General features: G+C 38.8%; 1 protein-coding gene and 1 long non-coding RNA gene across 3 annotated transcripts; one reads left to right on the forward strand and one right to left on the reverse strand.

Annotated features, from left to right (window-relative positions):
• The first annotated feature begins 209 nt into the window (after nucleotides 1-209).
• Nucleotides 210-4,617, forward strand: ovca2 (OVCA2 serine hydrolase domain containing). 2 transcript variants are annotated; one of them, XM_038295806.1, is made up of 2 exons: nucleotides 210-442; nucleotides 3,895-4,617. In XM_038295806.1, the coding sequence occupies exons 1-2, from the start codon at nucleotides 289-291 to the stop codon at nucleotides 4,380-4,382; spliced, it is 642 nt and encodes a 213-aa protein (XP_038151734.1). In that variant the 5' UTR covers nucleotides 210-288; the 3' UTR covers nucleotides 4,383-4,617. The 2 variants fall into 2 exon arrangements, with proteins under 2 accessions (XP_038151734.1, XP_038151733.1); XM_038295805.1 differs by having other exon boundaries at nucleotides 213-442; nucleotides 3,859-4,617.
• Nucleotides 4,618-15,879: 11,262 nt separating this feature from the next.
• Nucleotides 15,880-20,136, reverse strand: LOC119790275. The gene is made up of 2 exons (XR_005281703.1): nucleotides 20,033-20,136; nucleotides 15,880-16,684 (listed from the first exon to the last, which is right to left on the reverse strand). It is a non-coding gene; the product is annotated as an uncharacterized LOC119790275 (long non-coding RNA).
• Between the last annotated feature and the right edge of the window lie 336 nt (nucleotides 20,137-20,472).

Consider the following 20,472-nt stretch of genomic DNA (forward strand, 5'->3'; position numbering starts at 1 on the left):
TAAGGAAAGCATTGTTTATTTATCAACAGAGTACACAATTAAAAAATAGAATTCGATTTAAAGTAATGTTGCTACATACTCCTGTACAGTAGGTGGCGGTGTGCAACTTAAAGTTGCTTGCGATCCGCAATAATAGAAAAGAGGAAGAGGAAGTGTGACATGATGCACTGCCTTGCGCTAGGTGGCAGTATGCAGATTAATGTTGGATGCAACCTGTGATCAGAGAGAAGAAGAAGAAGAAGCGAAATTAACTTGTGTGGATCCTCAGAGTTGTGGCGGCTGCTCTTCATGGCTCCTCTCCGGGTTCTCTGCATTCACGGTTACCGTCAGAACGGGAGCTCGTTTCGGGAGAAGACCGGAGCTCTGAGGAAGCTGCTGAAGAAGCAGCTGGAGCTGGTTTATATCACCGCTCCGCTCACCGTGCAGCCAGCTGCTGCTGAAGGTCGGTCTCTATTGGATGAAACATTACAGCAACTCAGCGTCTCCAGTTTGCAACTAAATCAGAACCATTTCACTCCTCGTCTTCTAAATAAAGGCAGGGATTTTATTGCCATGGTGTACTTTGTTCAGATTAGTAAGACTGTAAAAATAGATACATGAAGGTAATTTTAAATCATAATTATTTGTGCTTAGTAAGTTGTAGAGAGAAATACAATCAGTTTTTTTTAAATTGTAGATTTTTTTCCCTAAGTTTTACAATTACTAAAAAATAAAAATACCCCTCTTTAAATTGTTGGGTACAACTATAAAAACTGTTCAGAGTCAAAAATCAAAAACCTCTTACATTCTCAGGTCTACTGAAATTGACTAAAAACTATTGTTGCAAAACTTTTTGCATTGTAACTTGGGGGGTTTTATAATTGTAGATCTTTCACTATTACAATTTTTTTTACTCCTCTTTAAAAAAGTACAAGTGCACAGCTTGTGCTTTGTGAGTCACACTTAAAGAAAAAATCTCTTAATAATTGAACATTATTGTTCTCAAATTGGAGAATTTTACCTCTGCTTTGAACAGGGAGTGGATTTTTAACTCGCAACCTCAGGATTCAAAGCTCTATGCCCTAACCACTAAGCTGCCACCCCCTTGCTTTTTTTTGTTTTGCTGCACTTAATCTAAAACAAATTATTTTTTTTTCTTTTGTTACTTAACCCTTACAGATCCATGTATACGATTCCTAGAATCTGCTGCTCTGAGTCACAAATTCAGCTTTACAAGTTGCACCTTCTCCTTACTATTGTTACTAATTTCATTTTGGACTAGAGAAACACTGAGCTAGAGTACACAGCTAATCATTTACAATAACAAAACCTTTTTATTTATCATTTACAATAACAAAACCTTTTTATTTAATTTCTCTATACAGCTTTGACTCCACAGTTGCAATGCACAATTACTTATGATTTAAAATCACCTTCATACAGAGATGCTTAAACTCTTAAAACTCTGATTATACCCCATTCAACCTTTCATTTTTGTCACACTACAAGTGCAAACTTTAATCTATTTCCACAAAGACATGTACAATATAATTGATTGAATGAAAATTCTAATAATTACATAGAAGAAGGTTGTCTGAGCAAGTTTATCCCAAGCTGAACTTTTTGGCCTACATAATTAGATCTGTGCATGGCAGTAAACTAATGCTGCTACCTGATCATAACAGCACACCATGCCAACAGTGAAGCATGGCGGTGGCAGCAGTTTGCCGTTTGCTTTAGCAGGAAGCTTATGAAAGCTGAAGGAATATTGAAGAAGCTGAGACTGAGATTGAGTCCTGGGGCCTGTTTCAATAAGGAAGTTCAACCAACTCTGAGTTAAAACTTGAACTCTGAGTTGACTTATCCTGAGATTGGAAACTCTAAGTTTTGGGTTTCAGAACAGCTGAAATGAGTTAGTTCAATCAACTCTAAATTGACTGACTCTGAGTTAAGCGCGTGCACCACAACTATAAAAAGCCATTATCAATGGAGCACAGATAGTACGACTCACCATGGCAACAGCGTCAGACAAAAAAAGGTGTGCATATTTCTCACCAGCAGAACTGGATGTGCTTATGCAAGCATATGCAGAATTTGAACATGTGTTTTTTTTTAAAAAGCAACACGGCTGCAGCGGCGAAGGAGAGAGAGTTAGCTTGGGTGAAAATAGCTGCTAGAGTCAATGCGTAAGTTTACATTTTAATTACTTTTATACAGTGTTGGGTGTAATGAATTAAGTTACTTAAGTCATATAAATACTGTAATTAAATTAAAGACTATAAAAAAATAGTGGATTTAATATCAAATTTTTAAAAGGTATATTTTGATTTGAACTTTCTCCCTCTAGTTACACACTTTGGTCAATTTAAGATTAATTCATGCAATTGAATATTGTTTATTTGAAAGCATTAGAAGTGCAGTTTCTTGTCTCTCCTTGTATTGTTCAAGTGGTTGAGGTTGATTTGGGATTTAGAAAGTAATTAATAAGTAAGTAAAACAAATTAGTAAGTAGACCAATACTTTCTAGAGACAGTAATTATTACATTAATCTAATTAGACTTGTTGAAGATAAAATTTGTAGTTAGTAATTAAGAACTATTTTAGAGTAACCTACCCAACTTTTATAATATCAGAGGTGAAACTGGAAGAACAGTATTTTATTAAACCTAATTTAGTTTTCATGGATAGGTGCAATCCTGCAGGCATCAAAAGAACATGGCAGCAGCTGAAAATGAAATATAAAAACATACTTCAAGCAGGTAAGCCTTGAGCACATCATGGGAGTAGAGTAGCTACCTGGCTTTACAAACAGGATCATCCATAAAAGGACATGCCATTTCATTGCCTATGATGCACTCTACATGACTGAAATGTGTGCAATGAATACTGTATGTCCCCAAAGAATCAATGAGGTGTTTAAACACCACTTCCTCTTTAAAAAAGGGGAGGAGACCAAAATAAACTCTGGATTTTCTGAAGAAAACCTGCTCCCGACCAGGTTAGGTTCACAGAGTAAATTGCCATGGTAACTGACTCTGAGTATAAGTTACCTCTCTTTCAGAAACGGGCTTGACTTACTCTGCTTTCTCAGGTTTAACTTACCTCCCTTTCTGAAACAGAAAACCCAGAGTTTCCCTCATTTCAGGGTTAACAAACTCAGAGTTTTCACTTAACCTCCTTTCTGAAACAGGCCCCTGATCTACATACAAATGGGAATGCATTGGAAGGTTTTAGGAATCAATGTTTGTTGATGTTTTGCATCCAATACAAATTAGCTTCAGCTATAATGGCAAATATTTCCTCCTCTAGATGTAAAAAAAAGCTGATCGATACGCAAAAAGCCTCAGGATTGCTGGAACTGGGCTGGATACAAATACATGCATACTTTTACTATTTAGATTTTCTTCTGTGTTAATCTGTTACTGGGTTCTTCATTTCCATTCCTTGATGTCTGGTATCATGCACCTTTCAGATGTGTCTCTGCTTGGCAGTAATGAGAGATTAAAGTTCTGCTACAGATCAGTTTTTTGATTCAGGTCATTTGAAGCAAGGAATATCTAAAAGGGTAATTCTACAAATTGACTGTCAGAAAAGTTGAAGCTAGAATAATTTTCCCTATGTGCATTAAAATAACAAAAGCATACATCAACCTACTACTAATATTACCCAAAATGACTTTGCTGTAAAAGTAACTACACGTTTCAGGAAACATTGTGTACAGAAGTTAGAACTTCAATAGGAATCCATCATTCATACTTTTTCTTTGTGAAACCTTTAACAGTGTTTTAGGAAAACTTTTTTAATTAAAGGAAACCACCTGTCTAATTTGTATTGCTTAAACACTAAAGTAACTTTATTTTTTTTCCTTCTCTTTGTAAGAGAGTTCTAAGGAGGACAATATTTCCGTTCCTGCAGCAGGGGGCAGCGAAGAGTCCAGGGGCTGGTGGTTTTCAGACATTCAGGCTCTGAGCTTCAGTGCCCAGCAGCAGTGTGAGTCGAGCCTTGGCCTCGAGGAGAGCATAGCGACTGTGAGGGAAGCTGTGAAGACTCAAGGCCCGTTTGACGGCGTCCTGGGATTCAGTCAGGGAGCTGCCTTTGTTGCCATGCTTTGCTCCCTGCAGGAGCAAAAGCTGGAGCCGGATTTAAACTTCCGCTTTGCCATCCTGGTTGCTGGTTTCCGCAGCGCGTGTGAGGAACACTTAAAGTTCTACAAAGCTCCGCTCCAAATCCCTTCACTGCATGTATTTGGACTGGAGGACAAGGTCATCCCTGACAACATGAGTAGGGAACTTCTCTCCTGCTTCCAGGACCCTCAGGTCCTCATACATCCCGGGGGTCACTTTGTTCCAGCTGCAGGGGCTCACAGGCAAACGTATCAGGACTTTCTGAAGACCTTCCAGTAAAAGTGTTTGTGGAAGTTCCAGTAACATCACAAAACCACTGTCGTCAAAAGCTTCAACAGAAAAAAAACTGAAGCATTAATGTTAACATTTGTATCTCGGTCCAGATAAATTTTGGATAAAAAGATCTGGATCGAGATCTGAGTTTTAAGCAACCTTTTATCTGCTACATCCAAAAAATGTGCATGTAATTTTCTCAGGGAAAATATAAAGAAAATTAAAATATTGTTTAAAATTATGGTCTGTCTTATGTGATGCTGCATTTGAAGTCCTAAAGATGTGTTTATTTCACATAAATACAATGCAAATAAGTGACTAATTATAAATAACATCCATCCATCCATTATCTGACATGCTTGTCCCAAGGGGTGCTGGTTCCTATCTCCAGCAGTCAATGGGTGAGAGGCAGGTTGCCAGTCCATCGCAGGGCAACACAGACACACAACCATTCACACACACCTAAGGGCAATTTAGAGAAGTCAGTTAACCTAACAGTCATGTTTTTGGACTGTGGGAGGAAACCAGAGTACCTGGAGAGAACCCACACATGTTCAGGGAGAACATGCAGAAAGACTCTGGGCCAGGAATTGAACCCAGAACCTTCTTGCTGCAAGGCAGCAGTGCTACCCACTGTTCTACTGAGCAGCCCTAATTTAATTATAATAAATAATTCAAAATACACAGAAACTTTTAGGCCATCAACTGTAGAAGATTCCTAGAAGGGAATGACCCCAACCTAACATAGGTCAACATGAATGTTTCTTTCAGGCTTTATAAAGGCTAAGATAAACGGGCACATATGACAAAAGCCCACAAGAGGAGCCAAATGCCAGGTGCTGGTTGTCAGAGCAACCGCCCGAAACTGCAAAATCAGACAAATAAACCTGTGCACTGCCCGAATGATTGAACTAAAATGACCCTATATTTATATTTGTGTGGGACAGTGTGGCATTTCTCACTTATGTCCTGCTGTCCCACAAAGCCAAACAATGTCCCTCATTTCCCTGAGTGAAATTAGAAAAGTTTAAAACTATTTATTAGGTTACTAAATGCTAGGACACAAGAGCTGCAGTGATTGTCACAGAGCGGTGCCAGGGCTGTGGGGCTTCTAGATGCACACAACAATCATAGAGTCAAATCAATGAGACATTATGATCATTGACAAACAGCAAAGGTCAGCCGTAGTGATCCATGAAGATCATTGATTTGTGTTTTCTGGTTTTGGTTCTTTATTATTTTTTGTCCATTTTTATTAATTACTGTAATAGGAAATCTAAGGAAAGAATATATTATTTATTTGAAATATATTGTATTGAGCTGTCTTGTGAAACATTAGTAAAAACAATTGCGCTATGGGTCTGCTTTTCCTTAGCAGTGACAGGGAAGCTGTTCAAAACTAATTGGAAATGAATGGAGTAAAATACAGGACAATCCTGGAAAAAAATCTGTTGAAGGATGTAAAAGGCTTGACTTGGTTGAAGATCCTTTTCCAGAAAAGCACACAAACTAGAGCTTTAGTGCTATTGGTTTTATGTCAAAGCAAGTAAGAATATGTTAAGATTTCAAAACGGATATTCTCAGAAACCTTTCATCCGATTCTGACTGAGCTGGAGTTTTTTTTTTTTATATAGAAGTAGTAAAATATACGGCATTTTTATGAGCATTTTTTCGACTTAGGCTTTAAAAGCTTACTTTTGAAAACCATTTCTGGTTTCAAGTTGTGAAAATAAAATTATCTTTTTACAACTCATTGCATGTTTTAGGAATTGTTATATTAACATTTCATACATCTCAACAGTTTCATCAACAGGTTGGTATGAACATTTTGTGTATTTCTTTCCCTTTTACCATTTTGGTCAGATCCTCTCTTGTTTATGAAAACCACATGACACCAGTGGACGCCTGACATTTTGCATTTTTTTGGGGGGGGGGGGTTTGGTGACACTTGAAACACAATTGGTAAAAGGTTTCAAAGAATCTTTAATAGAACCACAGTAGAAACCTTGATTTATTAAATATGACTGCACAGAGCTTGACTTACCAAAAACATCCTGGGTCTCGGGGAGGGCGCTTTGATTTTTGTTGATAAATGGAAAGGTAACACATGGACAGGTTTGTATGGTGGCTGAAACTACACAGGGTTCAAGTACGTGTTGTTCTTTTGTAGCTGAAGCATGTGCACGTAAGGCTACTCTCGTTCAATCGTTTCCAGATGTGTGCTCTCTGCCTCTCTCTTCTCTACCTCGTTCTCCGTTTCTTTCATCTTATCACAGATTCTACCTTAAAACAGACTGGCCTCAGCATCTTCCCTTCCATCTATGTTCTGCGTCATAGAAGTAGAACTCGAGCATGTGTTTCTCTCACCTCTAACATGTACAACCCCTGGCAAAAAGTATGGAATCACCAGTCTTGGATGAGCACTCATTCAGACATTTCATGCTGTAAAACAAACTCAGATCAAAAACATGATACAATATTAAGGTCGTTCCAAAGTGCAACTTGTTGGCCTTCAGGAACACTCAAAGAAATGAAGAGAAAACATTGTGGAAGTCAGTGAATGATACTTTTATTGACCAAACACAGGGAAATAAATATGGAATCACTCAATTCTGAGGAAAAAAGTATGGAATCATGAAAAACGCATAAACAAAAGACCATTCAAAATACATCACTAGTATTTAGTTGCACCACCTTTGGCTTTTATAACAGCTTTCAGTCTTTGAGGCATGGACTTGATGAGTGACAAACAGTATTCTTCATCAATTTGGTGCCAACTCTCTTTGATAGCAGTTGCCAGATCAGCTTTGCTGGTTGGACCCTTCTTGTGGACCATTTTTTTCAATCTCCACCACAGGTTTTCAATTGGGTTGAGATCTGGACTATTTGCAGGCCATGACATCGACTGAATGTGTCTTTCTTCAAGGAATGCCTTCACTGTTTTTGCCCGATGGCACGATGCATTGTCATCTTGGAAAATTATTTCATCATCACCAAACATCTGTTCAATTGAAGGGATGAGAAAACTGTCCAAAATGTCAATGTAAACTTGTGCATTGATAGAAGAATTAACCACAGTCGTCTCCCCAGTGCCTTTGCCTGACATGCAGCCCCATATCATCAAGGACTGTGGAAATTTGGTTGTTTTCTTCAGGCAGGCCTCTTCATAAATCTCACTGGAACGGCACCAAACAAAAGTTCCAGCATCATCACCTTGTCCAATGCAGATTCTTGACTCATCACTGAAGACAACTTTCATCCAGTCATCCACAGTCCATGATTGCCTCTCCTTAGCCCATTGGAGTCTCGTTCTTTTATGTTTAGGTGTCAATGCTGGTTTTCGTTTAGCTTTCCTGTATTGAAATCCCATCTCCTTTAGGCGATTTCTTACGGTTCGGTCACATACATTGACTCCAACTTCCTCCCATTTATGCTTCATCTGTTTAGTTGTACTTTTTCGGTTTTCAAGACAAATGGCCTTAAGTTGTTTGTCTTGACGCTTTGATGTCTTTCTTGGTCTACCAGTACGCTTGGCTTTAACAACCATTCCATGCTGTTTGTATTTGGTCCATATCTTGGATACAGCTGACTGTGAACAGCCCACATCTTTAGCAACCATGCGTGAAGGGTTACCTTCTTCAAGAAGTTTCACAATCCTCTCTTTTGTTTCAAGGGACATTTCTCTTGTTGGAGCCATGGTTCTCACCACTCCACTTGGTCCAGCAGCCCTCCAAGGTGTCATGACTGCAGGTGTTTTGAACTGCACACTAACGGGCACATCTAATCTGGGGCAGGTGTCCATTTAGGGAAAGAAAATAGACTGGGTGTGTCCTTTTTTTTCTACCTCCAATTTGAGTGATTCCACACTTTTTTCCTCAGAATTGAGTGATTCCATATTTATTTCCCTGTGTTTGGTCAATAAAAGTATCATTCACTGACTTCCACAATATTTTCTCTTAATTTCTTTGAGTGTTCCTGAAAGCCAACGAGTTGCACTTTGGAACGACCTTAATATTGTATCATGTTTTTGATCTGAGTTTGTTTTACAGCATGAAATGTCTGAATGAGTGCTCATCCAAGACTGGTGATTCCATACTTTTTGCCAGGGGTTGTATTTAGTTCATCTAGGTCAGATGAGATCTCTCACCTAAAAGACCTTTGTTTTTCAGGAGTTCCCTTCAGAATTTCCCAGCAAAACTAGAAGTTTCCTTAGAATAACATTCATTTTGGCAGCATTCTAAATATTCTCCATAATACACTGCTCAAAAAAATGAAAGGAACACTTTGAAAAGACATCGTATCTCAATGGGGAAAAAAATCATGCTGTTTATTTATACTGATATGGACTGGGTGATGTGTTAGGAACAAAAGGATGCCACATCATTTGATGGAAATAAAAATCATCAAACTACAGAGGGCTGAATTCAAAGACACCCCAAAAATTGCAGTGAAAAAATGATGCGGCAGGCTAGTCCATTTTGCTGAAATTTCATTGCAGCAACTCAAAATATTCAGTAATTTGTATGGTTCCCACGTGCGTGTATGCATGCTTGACTATCTCCTCCCAGGCTGCCTGCATACTCTCACCACATGAGGCCGGACATTGCCATGCACCAGGAGGAACCCAGGACCCACTGCACCAGTATAGGGTCTGACAATGGGTGCAAGGATTTCACCCCGATACCTATTGGCAGTCAGAGTGCCGTTGTCTAGCCTGTATAGGTCTGTGCATCCCTCCATGGATATGCCTCCCCAGACCATCACTGACCCACCACCAAACTGGTCATGCGGAACGATGTTACAGGCAGCATAATGTTCTCCATGGCTTCTCCAGACCCTTTCACGTCTGTCACATCTGCTCAGGATGAACCTGCTCTCTCATCTGTGACACCCAATTCCGGTGTTCTGTGGCAAATGCTAATCGAGCGCCACGGGCCCACTAGAGGATGGCCCTTAGACCATCCTCATGAAGTCTGTTTCTGATTGTTTGGTCAGAGACATTTACACCATTGGCCTGCTAGAGGTAATTTTGTAGGGCTCTGGCAATGCTCTTCCTGCTCCTCCTTGCACAAAGGAGCAAATACCAGTCTTCCTGATGGGTTGTAGACCTTCTACAGCCCTGTCCAGCTCTGCTAAAGTAACTGCCTGTCTCCTGGTATCTCCTCCATGCTCTTGAGATTGTGCTAGGATACACAGCAAACCTTCTGGCAATGGCACATATTGATGTGCCATCCTGGAGGAGTTGGACTGCCTGTGCAACCTCTGTAGGGTCCAGGTAGCACCTCATGCTAACAGTAGTGACAGCAACCGTAGCCAAATGCAAAACTGACTATGCCTAGAGAGGGCCGCTGCAGACAGGCTGCCGTTAGACCTGGCTGCCGTTAGCTTCGGAGCTCCCCTGGTGGCTGCGGTCCTGTCAAGTTCGGAACATTTTCTTTTAAATTACGCATTAAATCTGTGAATGGGCCATATGGCGATGCTTAAATGTATAATGTTCTCGCCTCAAATAATCTTAAAACGTATTTTTATTGAACATAATACTCTTAATACTCTGAGCTCTGTGAGTGAAGAAGATGGGCTGCCAACCAATGAGCAGAAGGTGACTCTATAGGACCCCCCCCCCCCCCCTCCCCCCTCCCCATTTGCATAATGAGGCAGAAATGCAGACAGAAATGTAAAAAGGACAGGCAGGAATAAATAGCGGTGAAGAAGAATAAAACAGACAAAAATATTATAACACGCACATAAATAAATACTTAAAGATATAAGTAATTAAAAAATAAAGTTGAAGATTATAAAGGACAAAAGAAATAGGGTAAAAATTACAAAGGGAAATAAATACAGAAGCTAAATAAAAGAGTTATATACATTTATGTCCCACTGTATAATTTAATTTCTACTTACATTTATTTGTTTATTGTATTTTTGGTGGCAATTAATTGTATGCTTATTTATTTATTGAGCATTTATTTATTTCTGTATTTATTTTTAAATATGACAGAGTGGGTCCTCCATAGAGCTGAACCACCAAAATAGGTGTAATATAAAATATAGGGTACCCACACAGGTAGAGGAAGAAAACAACTAATATTTCATAACATATGAATATTCCATAGTGGTAATATTTCATCATATATACCTATGGATGACTTTTGAAGGCTTACAAAAGGAAGCATGATATGCTGTCTAAACAACAGTAAAGCATTGAATTGTGACTGCAGTGGCAAGTTTGGTTTTGACAGATTACTCTCAAAATCTCAGTTTAAATCTTTAAATATAATCAAAAGTAGGCCACAAAAAGCCATTTCTTCATACTCTCCAACATGTGATAAATATTAGGTGTTAATTAAGTAAAGAGATTCCTTGCACAATCATAGGACTTCCCATTAAATGTTGTAGTCTTACAGTAAAAAGTTTTTTTGGGGGGTAGGGTTTTTATTACTTTAATCCATGGTGAAGATGTATAATGTTGATCAATAATTCATTTCAGTGAATAATCAATCAGTTATTATTAAAGCTTCAACAAATTATTCACACCTGTGTTTATATAGATTCCAACCTTAAAACATTTGAAAGGAATGTCTTGGTGCTTCTTTTTACATAATAGCCATGAAAAGAATTCATCATCCAAACTGAAGAATGACGTTTTTTGTTAGACTAACTTATCTAAAAGCCTTAATGTTATATAAGCATGATCACACTATCCTTTTGAGACAGTTGGGTGGTCTTGTGGTTGCAAAATTAGTCTGTTAACATAAAATTCCACATAAAATACTCCACTTCAGCTCCATCTTTTTGCTGCCACTCAACTTAACTTTTCACCTGTTTTTTGGCATTTTATTAGTTGCAAACATCTGGGGTTCTATTCCACCATTTCAGCTGCTCACATTCATTCTCCTGGTCTCCCTTGTGGCCCCTGTGTCCCTCCAAGACCTTAGAACAGACACACACACACTCTCATACACATGGTTTTGATAACAAGTGGAGTGCAATGGAGAGAGTGAGTGAGGAAAAGGGAAACAGTAAAAGAAAAACACAGGAGGGTCACCCTTGCCAGTAAGTTTTACAACAGAGCTGTGACTCTCTTCTCAGGAATCCGTTCCTCCTGTTGCACAACAGCCGGGAAATAATGGAATCAGAGACAGAAACGGATGAGGGTGGAGCTACCCGCCGTTTCTCTTCCATGCTTTGCCCCTCTGTGGCTGAATTGGGGGAGTAAGGGCAGATTCAACTTTTCTCCACAACTAAACTATCCCCTTTTCCCTCTTCTTTTGCCCTGGCAGAATTTTTTTCTTGGGGGTGGTGTAGCAGGGCGATGGAGGGGTGTGTCAGGGCACAGATGGGCTCTATTTTGATTATGGAGCATTTGTTGTTATGGGAGATGGGAGAGAGGGGAGGGAAGATTTGGAGCAGTGCGTGTCTATAAAAGAGCAGAACTTAAACTCCGAAGAGCCTGATCATCCCACGGGCCAGGACAAGGAGATGAATGAACAGAGCCGACAGCTCTACCTGGGATAAAACCCTTGATTTGAACTTGTCCAGCTGACAACTTCACTTTTTACCACCTGGCCACACAACTACTGGATTTACATGAATTTTTTAAACCACCCACTTTTATTTTTGGCCGATCACAATCAAGTGGATGCCTATTATTATTAAGCTTTTAATTCACCTGCATATATGCTTAAACTGCTTTGTGCTGCATAGGATAGGAGATGTGGCCTGTATAGTAGTCTTAAACTTGGATTAAAATCATGCCTCTCTGCTCTGTCTATGTCTATGGATGAGTGACCTTCGTAGTGAAAAGGCATGCCTGCACAGTTAACCACAGAAGAGGAAAAGAAGCCTCACACTGCGACGATCTGCTGTATGTCTGGCACATGTGCTGCACACTGAAAGAACAGATGGGAGCCTATTTAAAGGTGTCAGTTGAGTTACTATTTTAAGAAAAGAAACAGCAACAGAAGAAATCAGCTGATACCAATTAATGACATCAAACTGGTTTGAAAATTGATATTGTAAGATTTCTGCAAATGTTTACGAGTCTAACATGGGTGTGTTTGTGGGTGGGATACCGCTTGTGCTTTTCCCTCTGTTTGGGTGAACTTTGGTCCTCTTATATTTCTCACATAGTTTGGGTTTTTCTCAATTTTGTGGTTTTCTTGTTTTTGTGGACAGCGTGAACATTTTTCCTTAAGGTCATTGTCCTTATCTAGAATCTGGACAGTTTTTTTTTATTGTGTTACATACCTACAGCTAAATAAATGACAGACATTGGTATTTTAGCATGTTTTTGCTGTGTTTTTCACTCAATAATTACTGCTCAACTAAAAGTCCATTGATAGACAAGACCCTCTTTATCAAACTAGCCTCTGACTCCCCTTATTCAAGCAAAAGCACTCGGGTCTAATAATCTAATGCTGTTAGATGAAAGCAGCAGGGACCTGACTTCCTTTTTGTTATTTTAAGACTGCTTTTAGTCTTATTTTCAATTATTTTTTGTCTGCTTCTATAGTGGTCCATTTCTTTGTGATTTGCTTGGCTTTGCAGTGCAGAACTTTGTGGAAATTTCTATATAAATAAAGCAACAGTGACATTGATCAAAAATACATAAAAACTGCAAAAAGTGGGTTTGATCTCATCCTACTCAGTGTGTTTCTGGTTAAAGGCATAAGTTTAGCGCATGCAATCTTTTCCAGCAGTTACTGTTTTCGTTGGTTTTCAACCAAAAGGGAAGCAGAGGTAAATTCAGGACACATCCGTGATTTTTCCTGATGTTTGGTTCAAAAAATCCTTTGCAGTCATTTGCGTGCTCTCTTCTTCAGTTAGACTTGTTTTGAACATGGACAAATTCCTTGGTGTGGACAGCTGTGGTTTGGCTCTCCCTGTGTTGGTGTCTGACTGACAATACCAGGGTAAATATTAGCCATAGTGACTGTGGGCTGTGGTGGAAACAAGTGAGGCATGCTTTGGCTCACATTAACTGTAGAATTTTCTGTGCTATTGTGCAATTTTGCTCATTTTGAGCCTGAAAGAGGAAAGAATGGTGAAAAAACGGCCATCAGCACTGCAAAAAGTGAACTAAAAGTAAGCAGATGTTTCTTAACATTAGAGTTTTTGCACTTAATCTGAGTATGTATGAAAAATGTCAGTGGTATCGGATTTTTGCACTTCAACTCAGAAAGAACAACACAATTTTATTTCAAGTGCAATATTCATAATTCGCATATTTCAGGGTGGAAAATATTCCTCCCATTGGCAGATGACATCACTTACCTGTTCAAATATAGGGGAACTGCACTGATTTAATGTAATTTAACTGTTTTCAAATACCTGTTTGCTGTGAAGAAACTTTCTTTTTACCTAGTTTTCTTACATCCTACTCTCACTCTGGGTTTTTTTGTGGATAAATCAATGATGGGTTTTTGATCTGGGCAATATTGCTCTCTGCCCAGGGTGGTATGGTGGCATTGCTCCACAGTAAAAGGGTTGTCTGTTGTTTGTAATGTATGTCTGATGATTTGGATGGGACACCTCACTGAAATGTGCAAAATAACAGATTGTTTCTCTATGAGTCTGATGCCTGATAATGATGCATTTGATATCTGTGTTCCATATTATAATTGAGTATAGCAGTGTTTTTTTTTTTGTTTATTTGTTTGTTTTGTTTTCTTGTATCTAATTTTAGAATCCTCGTTAGCAATATGTTTAAGGGTTGGTAAAGTCTTAAACGACTCAATGTTGCTTTTGTTCAGCCTTGATTCTAAATCTGAACTCTTTAAACCAGTCCAAACTTATATGGTCAACATTATTATTTTTAAACAGGGAAAGTATTAAGTTGCAGTAGTGACCAAGAGAGTATTTTTAGTTTTAAGGGGGATTTTTGAAGAACTTAATTCTTCTATGCCCTGAACAGTAAGAGTTTATGTGCTGTTGTTCATTGATCAGCACATGAGCTTTTACGGTGCAGGAGGTAGAGGACAAACAACGGTTCCACACTTCTGATCAGGTTTCCTTTCCACTTCTGATGTTGTTTCCTTTTCTTAAGTAAACCAGTGTTGAATCCAGGCTAAATAAATATAATGCTTAAATAAAAGAAGTATAAGAAAGACTTCTGATTTTTTAACCTGAATTTTTTTTCAAATGCCTTATTTTATTTGGCTGTATTTATTAGTCTGCATCAGGTTGTGGATATATTTTGCCACATTTGTTGCTTTTTATTTATCTTAAGCTAACAAATGTGGCTAGTTTTTCATTAAAGTAAATATTTTTATAAAACATATCTTTATTTCTGCTCATAAGTTTTCTGTAAAAAAGGTCAGTAAAATAAATGAAGCTGGAACAGCTTAATAATATGATACTTTTGGGGATTTTTGGTAATTGACAGATTTAAATCTATATTACTCAGTCATTCCAAAGGGGCAGACCCATTTGTCCGGATCAATTTGCATGTTTTCTAAGCCAAAACAAGGCTTTGCTTTGGTCCACTCTATAAAGCCTTGAACTCAACGCTATTTCTGACATTTTGAATTGAAAAATCTTCCTGGATGGGAAGTGAAACGTCTTCAAACTTGGAAACAAAGTCCAGTGGATTGTTTTTAAATTTTTTTGGAATGACTATGACCTGGATGACCTGAAAAAACTTCAGGTTCTCTTTAATTATTAATCTTGCTTCTTTTACAAGCTATTGTTTTTCTCTAACCAAGTGTATTGATAAATCGGCAACAAAGAAAGAAAGAAAGAAAGAAAGAAAGAAAGAAAGAAAGAAAGAAAGAAAGAAAGAAAGAAAGAAAGAAAGAAAGAAAGAAAGAAAGAAAGAAAGAAAGAAAGAAAGAAAGAAAGAAAGAAAGAAAGAAAGAAAGAAAGAAAGAAACCCTTTTCTGTTTTTAAATGGTTTAACAGAATAGGGACACCAGCTGTCCTCTAGAGGGGAGTGTAGCTGCAAATATTGTAAGATTGAGGATAATCTCCTTCCTGAAAGTGTGTTTGTTGCATGCTGGTACCAAGTATGGATGGTTTTGTATGTACATTTCTATAATTTTGTGTTATTCCACTTGTGTAGGACACATAATGTAAGCATTTGGAACTGCTTACATTCTAGATGCATGAGCTGATTCCCTATAGTGATCTCTTCCTCTTGCTGCTTTCAAATAGGGAAGCTCTCATATAATAATCAGAAAGCAGGTGGTAGACCCGACTGACTCATCTGTGCAGCACGTACTGTTTGCATTCATTACTGTACCCTAATGATTAAACATTGTGTTATAACAAATAAAGACTAAAAAGAAACAAAATACGTGCCCTTGTGTCCTATGTTACTAGAAAAATAAAACAAACACCATAAAAATAATTAAAGATTATTTTAGTTTTTTCTACTTCTCTTGAAAAATAAAAATAAAAGTGGTAATGTCAATACATGCTTTTACGTTAATAATATAAAAAATTTAAACGATTTTCTCCCTCTTCCTGAATGTATATTAAATTGAAATTCATATTTGAATCATTTGAATTTGAAGTTTGATGTTTATTTAGTGTGGATCATTACATGATAACAGAATATATAAAAAATAAGTTATTTCTGACTTTTATGAGGTTTGACATATCACTTTATTAAACCATATTGCTGTTTAATATGCTACATAACTATACATGTCTTCAATAAGCATCACATGTAATCCTCTCCTATATCAAACAACCATAATACAGGTAGACTGCTGAGACATTAACGCTTTGAAATACAACAAATAGTAATTGGCCTCAACTTTTCAGTTCCTGATGAGATCTGCCCCTAACGACCATGGCTGTAGACTGTTACCATGGTGCTGTTGCTAGAGTAACAATCTAAAGCCACGGTCACCATGGAGACAGCAGGGTTAAGGTGGAGCTGGAGTTTGCATGGTAACTGGAAACTGCCAAGTCTGATTGGTTTTATTGTGAGCCTTACGCACTTACAGGGTGTAGGACTCCCTCAATGCAAGCCCACACAGGTTTCCTCTCTGAGCAGGAGGAGGGAAAAAACACCACAGGAGAGGAAGGAAGAGAGCGAGAGTGAGATTTCTGACACACATCGAGACTCCGCTGTCATGTCGGCCATTTTAAAAGCACTGTGCACTGTCAATAGGCTTTTTTCCATGTATACGTTGTTCTTGCAGAGTTGTTTGATGAAACGCCAGGCTTCAGTAGCCATGACTGTAGACTGTTACTGTACTGTGACACTGTATAAGCAGTAAGCAGTCTAAAGCCAAGGTGCTGATGCTCTGGCAGGGAGAGGGAGAGAAGAGGGGCAAAGTCCTCCTCCATGTGGAAATCTGTAGCAGCAACGAGAGAAAAGGGGATTTACTACAGCTAAAATCAAATTAAAACCTGATCATGCAATGAGTAATGAAGGAAACTCTGAGCAGATAGGGGGAAAAAAATCAACTTTATTTCTGTTAACACCATGGTCTTGGAGCTAAAATATCACATATACTGTAAATTGACCAATCCATAAAAAACATATCAAGCTCATGACCAGACTTTGAAGTTACTAAATATAACTGATTCAGTGCAGTATACTGGTTCTATGACTAGAATTAATTCAGATTAAGATATACAGTGTAAATCCATCTACTGTCTATAACATGGCTAATCTGATTATATATTTCTATAACTGAGTATTTCTAGGTATATCTATATACATTTGGAAAATTTCTTCTAAAATATCTTGAGTTAATGTGTTAATTGACAGGGGGGGGAAAAACAACTGCAATTACTTGTAGGCTATCTCCAAAGTCCTAAATGGTCCCTTGGCCATTACTTGATGTTTTAAGAAGGATTTTATTGTCTCAACAGAAAAATCAAAGGGTACAACTGGTAGTTTCTATTTTTATAACAAATGTACTTTTGTTTATTTGACACTTTCAAAGCCTTTCAACTTGTCCTTTTAATATTAATACTAGGTTTGACACCTGGTATCAACCAGCCCTAGTTTCCCTGACTGACCAGTTAGCGTTTGCTTTTTTTAATGTGCTAGAGATATTATTAAAAAGGAAGATATTCTGTAAGCAGCACTAATCTAAGTTTGACCCTTTCGTCATGAAGGATCAAACGTAGGGCTCAGACCATCATACTTAACAATTCTGGCTGAATAGCAAAATAGAGTACAACAATGTCTTAACAAAAAAAGTATAGAATGTATGGAAATTTATTTAAATATGAAAATCTGATTTATGCTTTGCTAAATGTGAAAAAGATAATTATTCATTGATGAAAATGGAAAAGGGGGGAAAAGACATCTAGATTTCCATTTATGTGTGTCATCCATCTATCCATCCAATTGATCCATCCATCCATCGATCCATCATCCAACCAGCCATCCATCCCTACATACATACAATTTATCTCTGTCTTGCAATATCTTCCTCTAGTCATTTCCTCATTCCCTGTTTGTTTCCTCTGACACTCACTTAGTCCCTTCTTTACCCTCTCCAACACTGTGTCTTCCTTCCTTCCTTCCTTCCTTCCTTCCTTCCTTCCTTCCTTCCTTCCTTCCTTCCTTCCTTCCTTCCTTCCTTCCTTCCTTCCTTCCTTCCTTCCTTCCTTCCTTCCTTCCTTCCTCTTTTTGTTCCGTGTTCCCTTTTCTTCCAACCTCAACCCTCCTTTCCTTTCATCAAATCAATTCCTTATTTCTTCCCTTTTTTTTCTTTTTCTGTCTTTTTTAGTGTTTTTGTTTTTCCATCCCTTTCATTATGAATCATTGATTTCCTTTCCGGCTTGCTTGCTTTTCCCTCTCTTTTCCTTTTAGCTCTTTTTTCCACTTTCATATTATCCTTTTTCTTGAAGATTTTTTTGTGTTTTTAAATCCTTGCTTTGGTACAATAACTTATCATTTGTATTTAAACTTTAATCATACTAAATAATAGACAAACTACTTATTCAAGAACAATTTAAAATCATATGTGGGATCATCTCTGTATCTCGGATAAGAAGATTTTGGAAAGACCCTCTACTGATCACAAAGTTGGGTAAAATTAAAAAGTATTGAGCCTCTTTGATTTTTAACAAAGGGCTTCTAGAATTGACACTTGTGAAACTTGTTGTTGTTTGTTTATTTCAGTTTCAGCACTACAACTCTTGGACAGCTGTACAACCAAGAGTCACCTCGGCGCTGTCCGCGGTGCTGAAAAAGCCACTCCTGCAGCTGAAGGGGGCACATTTTAATCCTGTTTGCCCTTCCTGCTACAGAACCGAAGAATGCTACATTCCTGACCTTTAACATGAAATTAAAATTAGTCTGTATACTGTTTACTCTCAGTGCACCTCACATCTGTCACAACCACATGTAATTTCCTAATAGACTGTGCTGAGGTGATGGCTGCCGTCACGTGTTTGAAAGCGCCCCAAGGGTTTCGCGTGTGGCTAGTGACGACACCTCACCAGCGCACCAATCGGCTTTCGCTCCTTTCCGCCGTGGCTTATCAGAGCGCGTGGGCAGTGGCTCGCTCTACTCGGTTTCCATGGCGTTATAGGGAAACCGCGAAGAGATGCGCGCGCTTATAGGAAAAGCGCGAGTATTATACTTAAAGTGCGTTATTGTGCCTTACATTTCGTTAAACTACGGATCGGTTGGTTCTAGAAATGGCATGAAAAAGCTGATGGGACGTGTATATTACTGAATAATGAACAAGCGCCTTATCTTTGCGCTGTCGTATGGTCTAACAGCATGTTTCAAGTAAAACATTCATTTTGTAGCGTCCCTCCTTTTTAAACTCAGCCGTGATCAAAGCCAGAGCTACTGTTACATTAACAAAGACTTGTGAATGAAAAGGGGGCTTCATTGACTCATCCCACCCACTCCCCCCCTCGTGCTGTAAGTGCTTGCGCTTCTCACACCAACATCCACGCGCGCATCTCCCAGAAGATCACACTGCGGTGTGCGCGTGCGCGAGCAAGCGAGTGCAATGCCTTTAAAAGGGGTTATAGTAGGTGACTGCGTATGATCTGCAAAGTGCGCAAGAATGACGCAGGGATGACCTCACCAATTTGACGACGTCACAAAATTAGATCTGAGAGGGGAAAAAAAGATGAAGGAAACGCCAACCGGAAGTGCACGGGGAGGGGAGGGGGGATAAGAGAGAGAGGACCAGAGGGAGAGAGGTGAGCAGTAAAGCGCGCCACCGGAAGAAGGGGACGAAAATAATGTCATCACTATCACCGGAAACCTCCCGGTGCCTCCAGAGGTTTTAAAGGAGTCGCTTACCCGCCCACCAATCCACCCCCGCTCACTTTCTCTGTACATCCCTGCACTCTTCTCAGTGACATTTCAACATCTTTTTCCCCTACTTTTGAAAAAAGCCAAAGCAGGATCATCAATCTTTAATTAAGCAAGACAACTAATTAGCAGTACAGTACTTTAAATGCTTATTTTTTAAAGTTACGCTGTTTAAAGAAATGGAAGAGAAATATTTTGCACCTTAGTTTCTATCCAAGATGATCTATGTCAGGTGTGGGAGAGAATATGAGTCACACTGCAGCAACTTCCAACCAGATGCTATCCTTGAGAGAACCAGTTCAAAGTACCATTTACTTTAAGAAAATACTTCATGCTTATTTCTTTCCAGATATGATCTCGAATCTATAATATATTTCCCTTTTAAATGAATAGGAATCCCACTTACCTCAGTAAAAGTTTCCTGATTCGTTGCGCTTTGTATAGAAACATCTTTCCCTCTCCGATCTCTTCAGTCTCTTCGACACTGCCGTCTGTCTTCTCCAAAGTCGCTCTCCCAATACGGAGACCGGGCTCTCCCATCAAACCGTAGGCTTTTTATAGAGATCCCGTAGTATCTAGAGTAGGGAGAGAGGGGGGCGTAGGAGGGAGGAGCGGCGGAGGGAGGTGGGAGAGGAGGGGAGAGACTCATTCAAAGATTCACCTACACATATACGTGCGTATCCCACGTCACTGAAACGGAGTACAGCTATTTATAAAGGGGGGGGAAAGTATAGCCTGAATCACAGAGCAGGACTTAAAAAAGGCATTTTAAAATAGTATGTTTTATTGCGTACTAGAAGGGTGAATTTATACACAACAAAAGATGTTCTTTTTTTAAGGAAGAGG

Source organism: Cyprinodon tularosa, unplaced genomic scaffold (genome assembly GCF_016077235.1).
Source record: "Cyprinodon tularosa strain WSP-4 unplaced genomic scaffold, ASM1607723v1 ctg36, whole genome shotgun sequence".
NCBI lineage: Eukaryota > Metazoa > Chordata > Actinopteri > Cyprinodontiformes > Cyprinodontidae > Cyprinodon > Cyprinodon tularosa.

Excerpts from the sequence above, each read along its gene's own strand:
- ovca2 (XM_038295805.1), top strand. The coding sequence starts at position 289 with ATGGCTCCTCTCCGGGTTCTCTGCATTCACGGTTACCGTCAGAACGGG. Across the intron at positions 443-3,858 it reads GCAGCCAGCTGCTGCTGAAG|AGAGTTCTAAGGAGGACAAT; the intron begins GTCGGTCTCTAT and ends TCTCTTTGTAAG.